This window comes from Bubalus bubalis, chromosome 18, assembly GCF_019923935.1.
Source record: "Bubalus bubalis isolate 160015118507 breed Murrah chromosome 18, NDDB_SH_1, whole genome shotgun sequence".
NCBI classification, from domain to species: domain Eukaryota; kingdom Metazoa; phylum Chordata; class Mammalia; order Artiodactyla; family Bovidae; genus Bubalus; species Bubalus bubalis.
This window is the reverse complement of record NC_059174.1, coordinates 44,279,752-44,298,335: the sequence shown is the minus strand read 5'-3', so window position 1 is coordinate 44,298,335 and position 18,584 is coordinate 44,279,752. Positions and strand designations below refer to the sequence as shown.

General features: G+C 37.2%; 1 protein-coding gene and 1 pseudogene across 8 annotated transcripts in view; both read right to left on the bottom strand.

The window, feature by feature from the left end:
• Positions 1-1,904: 1,904 nt before the first annotated feature.
• LSM14A (LSM14A mRNA processing body assembly factor) overlaps positions 1,905-18,584 on the bottom strand; it is a 53,808-nt gene continuing 37,128 nt past the window's right edge. Inside the window, exons 5-12 of one of the 8 annotated variants that reach the window (XR_006546425.1) lie at positions 15,371-15,547; positions 15,019-15,084; positions 10,665-10,847; positions 10,385-10,556; positions 9,035-9,266; positions 5,008-5,044; positions 4,679-4,865; positions 1,905-2,985 (exon numbers count right to left, since the gene is read on the bottom strand). Coding sequence is in view for 6 of the 8 variants with exons in the window: in XM_006042942.3 (XP_006043004.1) it covers positions 5,018-5,044; positions 9,035-9,266; positions 10,385-10,556; positions 10,665-10,847; positions 15,019-15,084; positions 15,371-15,547 (857 nt within the window). In the remaining 2 variants the exon portion in view is untranslated. Of the gene's footprint in view, positions 2,986-3,989; positions 4,047-4,678; positions 4,866-5,007; positions 5,045-9,034; positions 9,267-10,384; positions 10,557-10,664; positions 10,848-15,018; positions 15,085-15,370; positions 15,548-18,584 lie in introns of all 8 variants that reach the window. The other 7 variants (XR_006546424.1, XM_006042944.3, XM_006042942.3 and 4 more) reach the window with 7 other exon arrangements.
• On the bottom strand, positions 13,477-13,572 carry LOC112580533 (annotated as a pseudogene).

Here is an 18,584-nt window from a genome sequence, read left to right as displayed (position 1 = left end):
ACCTCACCAAGGCCCCTAACACAGAGGGGGCTAGATTAGATGAACCAGCTGCGATGTTTTAAAATTGGCTTTCTAAACCTGGCTCATCAGAAGTACCGTGGGATTTAAGGTTGCCAGTTTTCACAGCAGAACTTTACAATCAGACACACCAAGTGTGGGGCATGGGAATTTGTACTTTAAAAAAACGCTCCTCAGCTGATTCTGGTAGGCAATTTATGAACGACTGATGGAGAAGAGGATGAATTGGTAACTCCTATGTGATAATCAGTTTCCAACATGCCAACAGTATTCCTGGAAGTAAGGTTCTTTTCCTTTCACATATCATATAGATTCTTTAGTGAAGTTTTTTTTTAAATCTGGGGGCAGGGGGATTCCCCACTCATTGCCTTTCCACGCAGAGGGACTTTAGTATTTCTCTAGATACAAGGGACACTGCTGCACTCTGGACTGGATAACTGATTAAGGGGCACCTTCCAGCAGAGCACAGGACATTCACCATCCTGGCCCTTACTCTTTCAATGTCAGTGGTGTCTCAAATCATTCATTGTGATAACCAGAACATCTGCTTTCACATTTCTAAATGTTCCCCAATGTCAGGTCACCCCAGATTAAGAGCCAGTGAGCTGAATGAACATTCCTGACCTCTCTTGCTAGCCCTCACATCCAGTTGTGCTTTTGGAGGGAGAAATGGTCTCACCAAAGACAAGTTCGGAGGAATCAGCCCTCCCCTTTTCCCTCTTTTGCACCTGCCTGCCTACAGAGTATGCATTCTAGCCTGAGGTTGCCAGTTTGGCCTGTATCTGGCTGGCTTAATTTCCTCATGTCATGGATTGTAACTAAGGAGCTGGCTGCATGCTAAGAGGGGGAGAGAAGGCTTCTAGCTTTACCTAAACACCTACGACAATATATAAATCCTAGGAAAAGAGAAATTAATTTTGCTAATTTTAAGGAATATAAACCCTTACATGTTAAAGATGCCTTATACTGTATTTCTTTCTATTGTAAGGATAATATTAGTGTTTAAAGAGAAAGAACTTTGACGAACATTTTTTATTGAATAATTTTATTCTGTCTCAGAATAAAAATCTGCTTTAATATTGTAAGGTGCACTGCAGGTATGCCATGCTGCCAGTTATTATTGGGGTACCAAACGCCCTAGTCAATGACCCAGAGGGCTTGGCAAAATGCATGAATTCATACTTTCAGAGCGTGTAGAATTGGTATTTACAGTTTTTCTTTTTTCTTCAAAGTAGCCCAGGATATCTCCGACAGTCTACACAGGTATTGCCGTAGCACTTGCTTTGATGTTCCGAATGTCTCGGAAATGTGTTCAATATCATGATTGGTGGGTCCTCCAAAAGACTTTGTTGTTAACATGCAAGCAAACAGTATTAAACGATATCATCTACACTATGGCTGCCGAGAGCTGGACCTTGATACTGAAACTGAATCACAAAACATTTTCTTGTAGAGCCATACAAAAAATATAAAATTAAAATTAAAAATATCAACCACCTTTAAATATTTCAATTCTCCTACAGTGCAGTTTTTTGTATCTTTACCACTACTGATTATTTTAAGGAGAAAGTTAACAAAAATCAAAATAGATAAAAATATTTAAATCTTTGGATCCCTTTATTCCATGGCCTTCATAAAACACAAAAGTGGCCAGATTCCACCCCCCCACCCGCAACTATAGCTTAAAATAGAAAAAAGATGTACTAATAATTTATCATTAGCAATGAACTCTATACTGAGTCATCTGTGGGTCACAGGCCGAAGGACCAGTGTTATGGTATCTCATAGGTTGCCAAAATAATTTCTAACACTCTGAATCCTCTTGAAATATAATGGAATGAGTCAAGGTATCACAACAAAATTCCAGGCATATCAGGAAGAACAGGTTAATTGACACCTAGTTTTATTGTCTTAAAAAAGGGGGGATACTTATTTGAAAATACAGCTAATACATTCTTATCTATGATTATTTACATTTGTATACTGAAAATATCTATTATTTGGATAAATCCTGTGATATGCCATTTGCTACAAAATAAACTTCTTACAACAAGCATGAGTAATTTATCCTTTTTAGATAATGAATGTATCAAATCTTCATTTATGTTCCAAATATTAAAAAAAAAAAATCAAATCAACAATCTTAAGCCTGAAAAGCTATGAAAAAAGACCCACCCACAGTTCTGCTCCTCAGCACATCAACTTCTGCAAGGACACAGTATGTTTGCTGACTTTAAAATGTTTATTCTTTAAAAAATTAGTTGCTTTTTATACAGCTATACAAAGTTCTTAATGTTTCTTTGGCAATGGAATATAATGGAATTTTACAACTCTATAAAAAGTTACCTTTGCCTAAGAAACAGTATTTACTGTGTGTACATAGTTGACTGACAAAAGTCTCTACCATCCAGCACCCTAATTAATTGATGAAATAAGCTACCTCAAAAGGGATATTACAGGATTTCCAAAAAAGAAAGAAAGAAAAAAAAGAAAAAAGCAAAGAAAAGATACAGACAGACACATACACACATACACACACACACCCTTCTGTGGCTCAAAACACAGTATCACGGCCCTATCTGCAGGTAACTTGCAGGAATCGCCAAATACAATTTAGTGATAAGAAAATCCTTTCAGTGATGAAAAAATACTTATAAGTTTCACTGGAGTACTGCTTTAGTTTAACTATACATAAGAAATTACTTAACCTTCTGCTATTCCAAATATAATTAATGCTCATTTTTTAAGATGAGCCTTCCCCCCACCCCCAAAAGTAACTGCATTGTATCTCTGAAATTAAGCAGAAAAACAAACAAACAAAAACCCAGTGCTGGTGACAAATATACAGCAACTTCACGTCTTCATTGTTCTCAAAGACTGAAACCAATTCTCAGGACCACGAAGAACTAGAAATCCATCTATTTCCAAAGACTTGTTTGTAGACTATGCAGCAACTTTGTTGTCTTTCTAAAAAGGAAAAAAAAAAAAAAAATTAGCTCATGTTTCAAACTACTGGGGTTTATTAATAAGTATTTCTCTCTAATTTGCTTAAGTATATTTTTCATTACCTTTAAATTCACCCTCCTCTTAACTTTCACGTATAAATTTGTTTCACTGATTTCCAGGAAACACTTTTGACACCTTACACACTCCGCAGTAGCTCATTACTGCTAACTGTATTTTCCAGTTAATAGAGGTTAAAGCAGTGGTGCTGTCCGAGCAAGAAGGCTCCCCGGTTAAAACAGAGGTATGCCCTACTACCTTTGGTGCTGTCCTAATAATTTCAAAAAATAATTAAGCCTTGAACATAGTAGTCAAACTCATCAAATACAACTGACAACATATACTGGAAGAAGATTAATAAAATACCTAAGTCTCTGATATCTTTACTAAGCAATAAAATATCAGCTGGAAAAATAACATTTTTCTTCGAAGTTTCATGCGGGGAGAAAGCCAATGATTTGAAAAATACATTTTAAAAGGACAACTTTTATGAAAATATGAAATAAATATGAAATATTAAATATGATTAAATAAATATTAAATATTATTATTTTAAATATGAAATTAAGTTCTGAAAACCAGAGCACTGTTTGTGAATTTTTTTTTTTTTTAAAAACTAACCAGGGAGAAGAAAGCAATAAAATTCTCAAGGAGCCTCTAGTTTTCCAGTGAGATTAATTCTAAACCAAAGGCCTGTACACAGAGCCAAGGAAATGGCTTCTCTTTTCCTCAGGAATAGCTGCTACCACGTGCCTGATTTTTACTGCCGATTCTTACCCTGACTGTTAGAAACACACACTTTGTGAAAAACTTTATCTGCATATAGAAAAACCATTTGTACAATGTTATTAAGTTAGAATACAAACAGCATGGGATTAGTTGATGCAGAATGCAAGCTGCTGAAGACGATCCTGTTGTCCCCACCAAGGCCAAATTTCACATGCCCCCATTTTTTATTTTTTTTTTACCTTTCAGAAAGCTGTATGATCAATCCAGACCTTTTAGGGTTGAAATGCTGTGGTTTTCTGAAAGGTGAAAAAAAAAAAAGAAAGCAAGGAACAGAAGAAAAGAGGGAGGAAGGAGGCAGAAGGAGGGGGAGACAGAGAGGTAGCAGGAAGGAAAGGAGAAAATAAAAGGGGCAAGGGAGAGAGAAAGTACTATGCTGAGTCATTTCAGATACTTGCCTCTGGACCCTCTGTGAAGAACATAAGACTCAAGTGGAAGGCAACCTATCTCACCCACCATGGTGACTCAACTTCCCTAGCAGCAGCATATAAAATAATAGTGGGCTACTCTCTTATTATGCCCAGCCTCATCTTCCACTCCCAAAAAGTAAAGAAAAGAAAAAGCACTACAGGACCAAACTCACCATAAGTTTATGTTTCTAACACTATCCTTAAGGAAAACTCAGAAGTCGAGGAGTGAATTTTGGCTTGATTAGCTTGTATCTAGATCAAGGAAGTTAACTCCTCTGGGTTCCTGGCTTCCTAACTATTTACTGGGAGGAGGGTGGGAGAGAGGTTCTAGCTTGACTGGTATTTCTGAGGAATCCTTAAAAAACAAAAAACCTATGATTCCATCTTTACCCACGTTTGCATTAAACAACCATACCTACTTATATTTTTTATGTCAGTGAAGCATAAAGAAAAAAGCTAACCCATTACATGAAGGCTGCTGCAAATGTCATTGCACTTCATCTCTGAGAAATACTAGATGTTTCAGAACATGTTTAATCCTTTGAAGATAAATCTCCTTTATGTAATACTGGTCTCTCACTATTTCCACTTTTAAAGGTGCCAGACGGTATGATTTGGAACGAATACGCTGCTGAGAAGGTCTAGGATCTAGTGGTAGACAGAAGAAGGATCATTTAACTTTGGAATGAACAATCAATGGGTACCCACACTGATGGACCTTCAGCCTCACTGAAGGCTGATGTAACTTATTCCTAATCAAGGAATCACGCTAATCACGCTAAGTACTTACTTCAAGCTCACTATGGCTCCACGCTGGCATAGGCGTTCTGGTGGAAAGAAAAGTAAAATACATATTCACTAATGCCAAGAGGTCCCATCTAGTTGGTGATGCAGAACAAAACAAAACACCTGAAACAGGGAATACGGGTATACGTAAAATGTGTGGTGACGGAAGCAGATGCCATGGGAGGTCAGAAAAGAAAGAAATCAGAGGTGGAAGGAAGAGAAACTTTTAAGGACACAGCAAACCTTGGGCAAGACCGAAAGGAAACCCCTGACTTTCAGCTCTGTCTGTCTTCCCACGGGAATCTAATATCAAGGCTCCAAGTGTTTTGTTACCACCAATGTCTAGCACAGAGCTTGGCATATCCTAGAAATTCAATATATTTGGTCAATGAATGAAGTTTAGTTGTAATCAAGCAACCGTTTAAGAGATGATCAAGAGTTAACCTATTTGAATTAGAGTTTAAAGGGTGATAAGAAATGGGGCTGGGTATAGCAAGTGGGACTCTCATAGGGTAGAAAGAGCAAGCAGTGAATGTCATGTTAGAACCTTCTGATCATCAGCCTAAGGTCCACTCAGGTTTCACTCCTTGAAACACCCAAGCAGAGGTTGAACTATCCATCAGGGATATCCCAGTATGGATAAAGACAAATGCAGGACTTCCCTGGTGGTCCAGTGGTTAAGAATATGTCTGCCAATGCAGAGGACAAGGGTCCAGTCCCTGTCTGGGAAGACCCCACATGCTGCGGGACAGCTAAGCCTGTGAGCTGCAACTACTGAAGTCCGTGTGCTCTATAGTCTGGGTTCTGCAACAGGAGAAACCACGGCAATGAGAAACCTGCACATCACAGCACCACAACTAGGGAGCAGCCCCCTGCTTGCCACAAGTGGAGAAGGCCCATGCACAGAAACCAAGACCCAGCAGAGCCAAAAAAAAAAAAAGACTGATGCAGACAACCCCTAAATGCATTCTAATTCTGCAATATATATGATAGAAGTTTTAATTAAAAGCTCAAGAGAGCTGAACAGTGAGACTCGGCCTTAAAAAGAAGGCTGGCATTAATAAACGGATATACCATGCACACAGTGTGTTGTTACTGTTCAGATAAAGCGAAGTAATGGTCCAGTCTTAAAGATAACATGACAGCTATTATTTTTTTTCAAATATATGAAAAATCATCATGAAGAAGAGTATGTATTCTGTATGTAGATTTAAACTAATAGGTTGACAATAGAGGGAAAAAGATTTTCATTCAAATTCCATGTGTCTGTGAAATTCTAATAATTAAGAGCACTCTTGAGGTGGAATGGATGCTCTTAGAAACAGTAGTAAGTTCCCAGTCCCTACAGGGGATACCAACAGAAGAGGCGTTTGGGTTGGCCAGGAGGTCACATCTTTCAGATGTTTTCCAACTCTTGAGACTTTAATGGTCTTTAAAAAGTGTATCTGAAATAAATCTGTTTAACTCTCTACCCACAAATGTCAAAACTGAGGGCCTGATAGGTTGAACAACTTATATCGATGCCATACTGGCAAAGATTACAAACATTCTCATCAGGATCACGGTCTGATTTAAATGTATTTTTTCTCAAACCATGGACTTCCCTGGTGGCTCAGATGGTAAAGCACCTTGCTTACAATGCGAGACACCTGGGTTCGATCCCTGGGTCGGGAAGATCCTCTGGAGAAGGAAATGGCAACCCACTCCAGTACTCTTGCCTGGAAAATCCCTTGGACAGAGGCACATGGTGGGCTACAGTCCACTGGGTCGCAAAGAGTCGGACACAACTGAGCGACTTCACTTTCACTTTTCTCAAACCAAGCTGACTCAATGTGGTCTTCAACAAGGAGCTGCCATAGGTTCTTCAACAGGTAGCTGATACGCTTCAAGTGAGGTAAAGACAGGCTGAAGGTCTGAAGAGCCATCAGTGGGTTACTATGGTAATTGGCAGAAATAGCTCAAAGGAATGAATGTGGTGACGTGGACATGGATACTCCACCACCAGTGTGACCAAAAGAACACCAAACTGATATGATGGGAAAGTGAGAAGATCATGAGGTCATTCTGAGGAAGGTTAAGTGTAAGCTGATCACAGGACACAATGCAAGTAAACAGAGAAATATGTAGGTCAAGGTCCAAGGTCCAAGTTGAAAAACTGATTAGAAGCTATGAATAGATCAGCTCAGAGAGGGGAGGGGGAAATCTCTGCAGGAGAGGAGAGAGGGAGGAAGACAGAGAGAGAGATCAAGCCTACACAAGAGTACAAACATGAACTCGATAGAGCAAACTGAACACTGCAGGCAGAAGGAATGGGTAAAAAGGTGAGACAGGAATAAGCTTGGCATTAAACAAGAACAACGTCTGTATATCTGTGGTGGAATGGATGACAGAAACAGCTTGCAGTCCCACCAGCAACAAGATATAGAGAAAGTACTAGACTTCTGACCTGGAGAAGCAAGCAGATCATGAAGTACCTTATAGGATGTGGTGAGAAACATACTTAATTTTTATAATGAGAAAAATATCAAAAGTATTTATGGGGGAAAAAAAATACCCAGGAAGAAGATTCCAGGTTGGGTGGGTAGTTATCAGTGTCAAATATTGCAGAGTAATGAAGGGCAAATATTTGTGAAAAAGCTATTGAATTCGGTAAGCAAAAGGTCACTGGCAACCTCAAGAGGAGTAATAGTGGCAAGTAAGAAGCATTCCGTGGTTCCTAAGACAGTCTCCAAGTTGGAATGGCTATTTTGGAAGTCAAAAGTCCTGCAGATACATCAGGCTGCATCTACCATGGCTGGATGTCCTGACCTAATGATCTGAGGCTAATTTTCAGCAGTCTTGGCTGTGATGACACAGTATCAAAGGCATTAAAAGTAACAGAACAGATCCAAACGCCACAATTAATGATCCTTCAAGAGGGACTTCAACAATGACCAGTTTTAAATATATAAGAGTGAAATTCCTGATAGTGGGTCTTTAAGTTTCTAGCTGCTTTCTGTAATTCCTAATAGACTTCTTTATGATGGGATTTTCATCCTTTCTTTCATTATATACTTTCCTCTCCACTATCCCTAAAGTCAATAACTAGGATAGTAACATTGACTTAGAGACTCCTTTAAATACATTATACATATATTTTTTTATACAAGGTCCTACTGTATAGCACAGAAAACTATATTCAATATCCTATAATAAACCATAATGGAAAAAAATATGAAAAAGACTGTGTATATGTGTGTGTGTATATATAACTGAATGACTTTGCTATACACCAGAAACTAAAATTGTAAATTAGAAATTGCAAGCAGCAGTTTCCATATGCCAATATGATATTTTTAAGACCATGGTAAAATAAAAAACCAGGGAAAATGTAGTTGAGTTTTCCACAAAACTAATTAAGATCATGGACTGACGAACAAATGTACTAGGTTCAAGATCCAGCATCATCACTTATTAGCTAACCTTGGGCAAGTTATTTAATATCTCTTTACCCATTTCCTCATTTGTACACACAAAATACTACATTAGCTATATTAAATGCACAGGTTTGCCTTCCATTCTGGAATATGTTCTTCCTAGATTCTTTTGGTATTAAAGCATACTTTGTAACATGAAATAAAGGTGATATAATATGGTCTTTTTTTGTATTGTGTAATATCTTTTAGCAATCCCCTGTGCCTTCAACAACAAAACTTTTTAAGAAAAAGAAATTAAGTCAGTCTCTAATAGTTTTTTGGAAGAAATTTCACCAGTCCATGAAATCTGAAACAATGGTTCTATAACAGAAGATAAAAATATATTTCTCTCACTTCCTCCAATTGAAAATAGTTTAAAAAATTAGATCCATTAGCCAAGAAGTTACTGTTCCTTAAAATTATATAAATATCATAATCAAGTATACCCTCCACTGCAAAATCAAATGGAAGTTACACAGATGTCCTAGAAATACTTACTCCCAATAGATAAAAATTTAAAACATTTTGAGTTTCATCCAACTGCAAGCCAACCCCAAAGCATGTAATAACACTTACCCTATACTCAAAATCTGCAAACTCCCTGCCCCCACGACCTCCTCTGAATCCACCACGAAATCCTCGAGGAGTGGGGAAGGCACCGCCTCGGCCACTGCCACGCCCTCGGCCACCACGGAAACCAAGACCCCCTCTGCCTCTGTACCCTCCACGGCCACGGTTTGGACGAAGCGGGATTCCAAATGTTTCTGCATTTAATCTTCTCTCTTCAGCCCAGGTTGGTCTCCGTTCTCTATTATGAGGACAAATAATCTTTAGTATATCAAGTTTTTTTTTTTTTTTTTTTGTAGTGTATCAACTTTTAAAGAACATTTGCCAGCAAGACTATGTAGCACTTAATTTCCAAATTGAGGCTAAATAATTTCTAAGCATCAAAAAAATCATAAACAACAACAACAAAAAACCCCACAAAAGTATCTAATCTAAGTCATCACAAGCTGTCCATAGCAATATGTTCCTATTATATTCTGTTACACTTCATGTGAAAGTATGACTGGCATTGTTTATTGCAAATGCAGCTGATGATACAAAGAAACTGAATAGCCTCAATAAATGGACTGGCAGTTGACTCTACCCTCCAATCAGCCTCAAAGGAAGAAAGGGAAAGGAAACCCTGCCTCAGTATGGGAGGAGATAAAGGGTTGATTCCCAAGATCCTACTAGGCTCCTGGTCCAACCTCTGGACCTGATGCCTAAAGCTTCTGAATCACTGCTGCTGGCCTACAGCCCAATCAGATTCAGCACCATCGCCATCCATGTTTAAACTGAAGCGGACAACCACCACTGGGGGGCACCAAAATGCAGCAGAAGGACAGCCTGAGCCAGGCAGCAGAAACTCTGCAACTTTGTTATGCTGAGTCCTCTAATCAACCAGTTTTCTGGATTCATATTTACTGCAATAGAGCAGAGTTTTACTACATCAGCAAACTTCAACTGAACTACACTGTAGAGGGGTAAAGTAAAAGGTGTTTAGATGTTAGATGAATGCTTCTATTTTAATTACTAATTTTCGAATGTGAACGCATCCCCAAACAAAAATATATGATTATTTCTTCTTTTCCAAAAGTAATATCATTTAAACTTTTAGTATAAGTTATTTTCTTTTATCAAAACATTAAAAAATTGTAGTCATTAGATTTTTTTGGGGGGTTGCACCACACAGCAAGTAGGATCTTAGTTCTCCAAGCAGGGATCAAATCCGTGCCCAGTGGGAAGCATGGATCCTTAACCACTGGACCATCAGGGAAGTCCCTAGGGACTTTTAAGTATTCATGACACTTTGTGAATTTATCTGGAATCACTTCACACTTCAACCTCCTAATTGCATAAGAGCAGCTTAAAAGACTGTACCTATTATCATCACAAGAAATATTATCAAAGAAGGATTTAGTTTTGTCATAATAGCAATTAGGTCCAAGTGGATCTTCTTCATCTGCATTTCCTTCACTGTTTTGAGTATCAACTCCTGAGTCTCCTTTATCTTCACCATTGACAGGCTTCTCCTGTTTCTCAAGTTTATCTTCTAATAAAAAAAAAAAGTACATACCATATAAGTCAAGATTTGGCCTAAATAACCATAATTCACATGGTCAGAAAAGAGTATTCTCTGAGGAGAAAAATAAAAACTCACCTTTCAATTTAAGTTTATTATGAAACTCTCTGTCAATTTCCTCCTTGTTAAATTGTGCATTTGCACTTTCAAAGTCAAAATCTTTCTCAAATTTCATTGGACCATCTCGTCGAATACCAAATCTTCCTCTGCCACCTCGATGACCCCCACGCCCTCTCCTTGGAGCTGAAGGAGCACCTGGAACTATATTAATAAAGAATAAGCTGGTTTAAAGCAGAAGCTATTATTATGGTCTTTATGGTCAACAACAGAAATGCTTATAAGTCTCTATGTACCTGACTATATTTGTATTTTTTTAATATAAAAAAGAGATGAAGTTTCACAAATATTTAATACATAGTAGACTGAGAAGAAAGTGAAAGAAAGTGAAAGTCACTCAGTCACAGCCAACTCTGTGGACTATACCATCATGGAATTCTCCAGGCCAGAATAATGGAGTGGGTAGTTGTTCCCTTCTCCAGGGGATCTTCCCAACCCAAGGATCGAACACAGGTCTCCCACACTGCAGGCAAATTCTTTACCAGCTGAGCTACCTGGGAAGCCCAAGAATGCTGGAGTGGGAAGCCTATCCCTTCCCAGTGGATTTTCCTGACCCAGGAATCAAACTGGGGTCTCCTTCACTGCTGGAGGATTCTTTACCAGCTGAGCTACCAGGGAAGCCTCCCTAGACTGAGAAGAGTGCACATAAAATTTATAAATATGAAATTTATAAATGTCCCTAATGAAATTTATTCCTATGGGGTCTGTATTCAAACATGCTGCAGATACAGTATGGTAGTAGTGGTTTAGTTGCTAAGTCGTGTCTGGCTCTTGCGACCCCATGGACTGTAGTCTGCCAGGCTCCTCTGTCCATGGGGTTCTCCAGGCAAGAATACTGGAGTGGGTTGCCATTTACTTCTTGAGGGGATCTTCCCGACCCAGTGATTAAACCTGGGTCTCCCACATTACAGGTAGATTCTCCACCATTTAAGTTAGGGCTGATACAGTATACAATCAAACAATTCGGGAGATTTCTGCACTACATTACTTTGTTCTGCTTATATCCCTAATACCTATGAAGTGTCAAATTTATACTGGGTTCTCAAAACTTAGGAAGCCTTTTATGCAAAGGATCATAGAAACCAAGATTTATAGGGAGAAAAATAAATGAGCACATTAGCACAAACTGCAAGAGAACTCAAAAGACAAGAAGCACCAGATCTCAACCCTTCCAACCACTTCCTGCTTCACCTTTACTGTCTCTCTCTAAATAGATCCATATTAGTCAAGTCTTCCTGTATCTATTCTTTCTCTACAATTTAATACAATAACAAGATTTATGAGGCATGGTAAAGCAATACCAAAGTAGCATAAATTACAGTGAAAACTTGAGAATCTAAATAAGAGGAACAATTAAGAAAAAAAAAAATTATAAGAGAAACACGGAATAGTATTTGATGAGTTAACAGAAAAATATGGGCTCCCCTGGTGGCTTAGAAGGTAAAGACTCTGCCTGCAGTGCAGAAAACCTGGGTTTGATCCCTGGGTTGGGAAGATCCCCTGGAGAAGGGAATGACTACCCATTTCAGTATTCTTGCCTGGAAAATACTAAGGACAGAGGAGTCTGGTGGGCTATAGTCCACGGGGTCACAAAGAGTTGGACATGGCTGAGTGACTTTCAGTTTTTTCACTTTCAACAGAAAAATATAGAGCATAAAGCAGGATGAACTCAATGATTATAATTATGTGAAATGTTTAACACATAATGACTACACAGTAATAGACATCTCTGTGCTCAGTTCAGTTCAGTTGTTCAGTCGTGTCCGACTCTTTGTGACTGACCCCATGAATCGCAGCACGCCAGGCCTCCCTGTCCATCACCAACTCCCGGAGTTCACTCAGACTCATGTCCATCGAGTCAGTGATGCCATCCAGCCATCTCATCCTCTGTCGTCCCCTTCTCCTCCTGCCCCCAATCCCTCCCAGCATCAGAGTCTTTTCCAATGAGTCAACTCTTCACATGAGGTGGCCACAGTATTGGGAGTTTCAGCTTTAGCATCATTCCTTCCAAAGAAATCCCAGGGCTGATCTCCTTCAGAATGGACTGGTTGGATCTCCTTGCAGTCCAAGGGACTCTCAAGAGTCTTCTCCAACACCACAGTTCAAAAGCATCAATTCTTCGGCGCTCAGCTTTCTTCACAGTCCAACTCTCACACCCATACATGACCACAGGAAAAACCATAACCTTGACTAGATGGACCTTTGTTGGCAAAGTAATGTCTCTGCTTTTCAATATGCTATCTAGGTTGGTCATAACTTTCCTTCCAAGGGGTAAGCATCTTTTCATTTCATGGCTGCAGTCACCATCTGTGCTCACTAGTCTCTAAATAAAACTTTGCAATTGTCCAAGTTTGAGAAAACAAACCACAAAAACCCATAGCAGTATTAGCCAGACACTTAAATCTGGACAGGCAGGATGTTTAAATATTCAGCTTTACTACTGAAAATGTCTTGGCTACGAGCCAGCAAGTACAGCATGATATTTATGTTTTAAATTTTGAAAGGTAGCTAAAGATACTTTTATTTATTTATTGTTTGACATGATTTATTTATTTGCTTGCTTATTTGGCTGTGCTACATGGCTTGTGGGACCAGTTCCCTGAGCAGGGATTGAACTTGGGTCTGTGGCAGTCAGAGTGCAGAGTCCTAACCATTGGACTGCCAGGGAATTCCCTATTTATTTTAGTAACTGAAGTATAGTTGATTCACAATGTTTTATTAGTTTCTGGTATATAGCAAAGTGATTCAGATAGACACACACATTCCTTTTATATTAAAATATGAAATCTTCATGAATTTGCATGTTATCCTTGTGCAGAAGCCATGCTAATTGTTCCAATATTAGTGTATGTGTTGCCAAAGTGAACACTACTTTACATGATTTTTGAATGATGGAAGCATATCAATTATTTTATCTTGAGAAGAGAGTTCTTTAATTTTTGCAAATTAAAAAAAAAGTGAAACAGTAAAACCAAACCCTAACCTCTGTTAATTCTATGGCACACAGCATAAATAAAAACACATATGAAAATGTACAGAAGAAATACAGTGTTTTCTAGCTTGCTAAACTTAAAGATCATCTCCCAATTATTATGTAATTAAGTTGATCACACAATGCCTTTCTTTTTTAACTTGGAAGAGTTTTAAATCATAATTTATTCTCTGCTAATGAATATGAAAATAAAAAAATAGATGGATTTGGGGTATGTTACAGATTACCAAAAAGATCAAGTTTACAAGTATTAAGTTGATAATTATAAAAAAATGTTAAACTTCTTGAATAATTAAAAAAAAAAAGGAGGACTTAATTTTAATGAGAAAACTCAAATTTTTAAGGTATAGATAATTTCATTTTTTTTTTAAATTTATTTTATTTAAGTATAGTTGATTTACAATGCTATGTTCATTTCTGCTAGTGATTCATATACATATATATATATATAATAGTCTTTTTCATATTCTTTTCCATTATGGTTTATCATAGGATATTGAACATAGTTTCCAATGATTCCATTCTTTTTTCTTTTCTTTTTGGCTGCGCCATGTGGCTTGTAGGATTTTAGTTCCCAGAAGAGGGACTGAATTCAGGCCATGGCAGTGAAAGCGCCAAGTTCTAACCCATGGACCATCAGTGAATTCCCGATTCCATTTTTAAAAGCAAAGAAAAACAAAGAAAATAAAAAACAAAGAAAGCAATTTTATAATGCTAACATGAAACTAATACAAAAACATAAAAAAATACAAAAGACAGTACAAAAGAGAAAGCCATTAAACAATATAAAATATAAAAATAAAAGTACACAAATCTCACTAGCAGATATTTAAGAATATATTAAAAGACAATTGCTTACCAACAAGTAGGTTTTATTCCACGTAATGATGATTTAAAAAAAAAATCTTTTGAAATAATTAGATTAAAAAATGAAAAAAGTAGTACAGAGTGCCCATCACCCAGCTTCCCCTCCAACAGTAACATCTTGATTATCTATTGTACATTATCAAAAACTGGGAAAAACGAGGACACTGGCACAATATAATTAACTACACTAAGATCTCATAGTCAGATCTCAATAGTTTTGCATGTACTCATTTTTTGGTATGTCTTTACGTACAGTTTTATGACCTCTTGCTACATACACAGATCCACAGCACCAGCACCATAATCAAGGTAACACAATGAAACTCTCCGGTGCTACTCCTGTATAGCTACCAAACCTTGCTGTTCTTTTTTAAAAATAGTAATTACACATCATACATTTCAAATGTTTAATTGAAAAGCATAGGATTAGACTTTCAGATCCAAGTAACAACTTACCTATTTGTCTCTTGCTATCATTTCTGAGTTGCTCATTTTCTGGTCTTGAGACTTTATGTACTTCAGCTATAGAATATACAGAAAGTGACAGTCAACTTGGGACACATAATCAAAAACTTCTGGAAAGTCAGAAATGGAAAAACAAACAAACCCAGAACAAAACCAAAAATCCATATAACCCCACCACCATCACTACTTTGAGTAGAATTTCAAAGACTGAACGAACATTCTCTCAAGTTCAGTTTAAACCTTCTAGGATCATTTCACATAAAGTATATCTTTTTAATGAAAATAAGTTGAATGGAAGATGCTGACCGGTCAATCAAGAAATAGTAAACAGCTAAAGTTCTACCTCGCCTGTGCTCTTGATTCTCTATTGGTTTTTGGCTGGTAGATGGTAAAGGCCTGGTTGATACAGGGCTCCTTCTCCCAACAGGTGCTGGAGCAGGTAAGTGAGCCGAGGCGGTCTGTACTGCTTGTTCCATGGTTGGGCTTTTTCTCAAAGGGTCTAACTGAGGGCTTGAACGACCTAAAACGTAACCAAAAGATAAGAAACTACCCTAACCTTTGGGGGTTTCAAAATAATCTAGACCCTAAAAAAACATCTAGAGCTTTATTTCCACCAATTCAAATCCTTTGCATAATTTGAATCCATCTACTCATTAGACCAGAACTTAAAATTATCTTTAGTGGGCTGTTCACTTAACTACTGTAAAAAAAAAGAAGAAAAAGAAAAGTAAAAATAAATCCCACACAAACAAACAAAAAACTGTGAAAACTGAATCTGTATTTCTACTTAGTAGAATAAGGTTTAACTTTTGCTGATGGAACAAAATTCCCCATGAATATTATCAAAGAGCATTTAGGCAGATCAGATGTAGGCTTTCCCCAACAACCACAATCACAAGATTATACTGACACTTTAGTCATCATTTTCAGAGGCTTTAACTTTTTTAGTGTTTTCTGAAGATATATCTAAAGTGATACACTTATATCTGTAAGTATTATAAAGGAAGTAAAGAATTAGAAAGTACAATGAAGTTCTTCAATACCTTAGGGGCTTGGGTAATTAATACTAAAAGACCAGCAACAAATAAAACCTTCAGATAATTACACAATAACTATACTCAATCTTTGCTATCTGAATGATCTCTAGGCAAGTTTTGGCTTAATATGGGTTTGGTACTTACAAATTCCATTTTTCCTTTTATGAAGTCAGAGCCTGGTCACAGTATGAACAGAAGAATGTAACACTGGGTGCTCCCATCATGCTTTTGTCCCCTATGTTTGCTGTAAATCTCTGCTCAAGGTGCTCTCACATCCCATGATATTGTAGCAAAATAGGTTTTGCTTTAAAAAATTATGCTCACTTTTATGTAAAAGAAAAAAAAATCCCAAATATGCTGCAAATGTTACTATCTACCTGTGCTATTATGCACAGGCTCCAAACTGGTGACCTGGCTGAGTGCTGACAGCACACTGGTTGTTGTGCAGCAGGTGCTTCAGGGATTATTTATCAGTATCCTCCCCTGGTTCATGGTTATCTAAAGTATGCAACAACAAATGTGTGTCACTATTTCTAGCATTTCATTAATGTCACAGTTCAGTCTGCCATTAACAGAAACACTGTAATTTTCCCATTAATTATAATGGGAAATCATGGTGCAAGTTTATGTAAGTTTGGACCTAAGAGAAAAATTTCTGTAATTATTTACCACCTTATAGAAGTATTTATTTGTTAAAATAAAGGTGATTTATTTACTGAACAAGTGTTATGTTTTTTGAAAAGCTTGTTATTTAGGTAATTCTATCTTTAATCTCTGTTTATTTAGTCACATCAGGTCTTAGCTGAGGCATGCAGGATCTTCAACGTGTCATGTGGGACCTTGTGGCACAGACTCCTGTAGCTCAAGGGCTTAGCTGCTCCACAGCATGTGGGATCCTAGTTTCCTGACCAGGGATTGAACCTGTGTGCCCTGCAATGTTATATGGATGCTTAACCACTGGACCACCAGGGAAGTCCCTGTTTATAGGTAATTTTATGATAGTCCATTAAATGATCTTATATAGGGGCTTCTCAGGTGGTGCTAGTGATAAAAAACCCGCCTGCCAATGCAGGAGATTTAAGAGACATGGGGTTCAATCCCTAGGTTGGGAAGATCCCCTAGAGAAGGGCATAGCAATCTACTCTAGTCTTCTTGTCTGGAGAATCCCATAGACAGAGGAGCCTGGTAGGCTATACAGTCCATAGGGTCGCAGAGTTAGATACAACTGAAGCAACTTAGCATACATGCAAACATAAAACTCAAAAGCTCTTATTATACACACACTCCCTCTAGTTACCTTCATTCTTATCTTCCCAGTTGCAAGAAAATTCTAGGTGTTAAAATTTGATAAATTTCAGAAATTTAGTTGGTGAAATTAAAATGCAGAACCCCAGGCCTCCTCTGTTTCTTGTAAATTTTTTTTTTAAAAAACATTTTAATCTATTTAAAACTTACTCTGAAGTATGAGGGAAGAATTCTGGAGTTAACTTTCCAAATGATCAGACAGTTATCTGTTAACAACATCATTTACTGGACAACAAGTCTTTCTCCATTAATTTAAAAATAGCATCCTTATCATATATTAATTACTTATTTATACTTGGATGTATTTCTGACTTTTGCTCCATTCATCTCTAAATTTATTCCTGCACTGCTTATTTTATGTATACTTTATTAAGAGGTAAGCCCTATCTCATTACTTTTATTTTTAAAACATGTCTAGGTATATTTGCATGCTTTTAAGACAGTCTGTGTATGTATTTTATTAGGTTCTCTTACAAAGTACAGTAAAGTTATTATAAGAAGTAAAGTCTTTCTAAAACTAAATCTTTGTATTTAGAGATAAGATATGCTTTTCTGATTATAGGTAACTTCTTTTATGTCTCTCTATTACACTTTCTTTCATCAGAGGCTGGTCATATTTATATATTTTCTATATAATTTCTATTTCTCATCATTGTGAACATCTTCTTTTATCCCCATTAATAATCAGTGGGTTAGGTTTTAGGACATCTATTGATTTTTGTACTTATTCTCTACATTTTACCTCTAATTGAAGTCCCTTATTAGTTTTAGGTTTTTCAGTGAATTCTCAATTCCAAGAAGAAAGTTAGCATCGACAAATAATGCTAATTCTAGTATTCATATTTCTTTCTTTTTCCTGACACAGCTAAAAGTTCCAGAACAATGCTGAGTAGCAATGAGATGCAGAGTTATTATGATTTTAATAAGAATCTTTCTGGTGCTTCAATATTAAGGTTAATGCTAGTTATTAATTAAGACCACTAACATCTACTGAGCACGTTCCCTGTCAGGTACTATGTGAAGGGCACTACACACATTTTAAAAAAATTAACCCTTACAATAAGTCTGTTACTTTATCAGTAAGTCCTATTTTATAGCACAGAAAATTAATGCTTAAAAAGATTAAATATTTTCTCTCAGAAGGAAATCTTATGTTAAAATCTGCAAATAAATATGTTATTTCTGGGTAGTGAAATTGAGTATTTTTATTTTCTT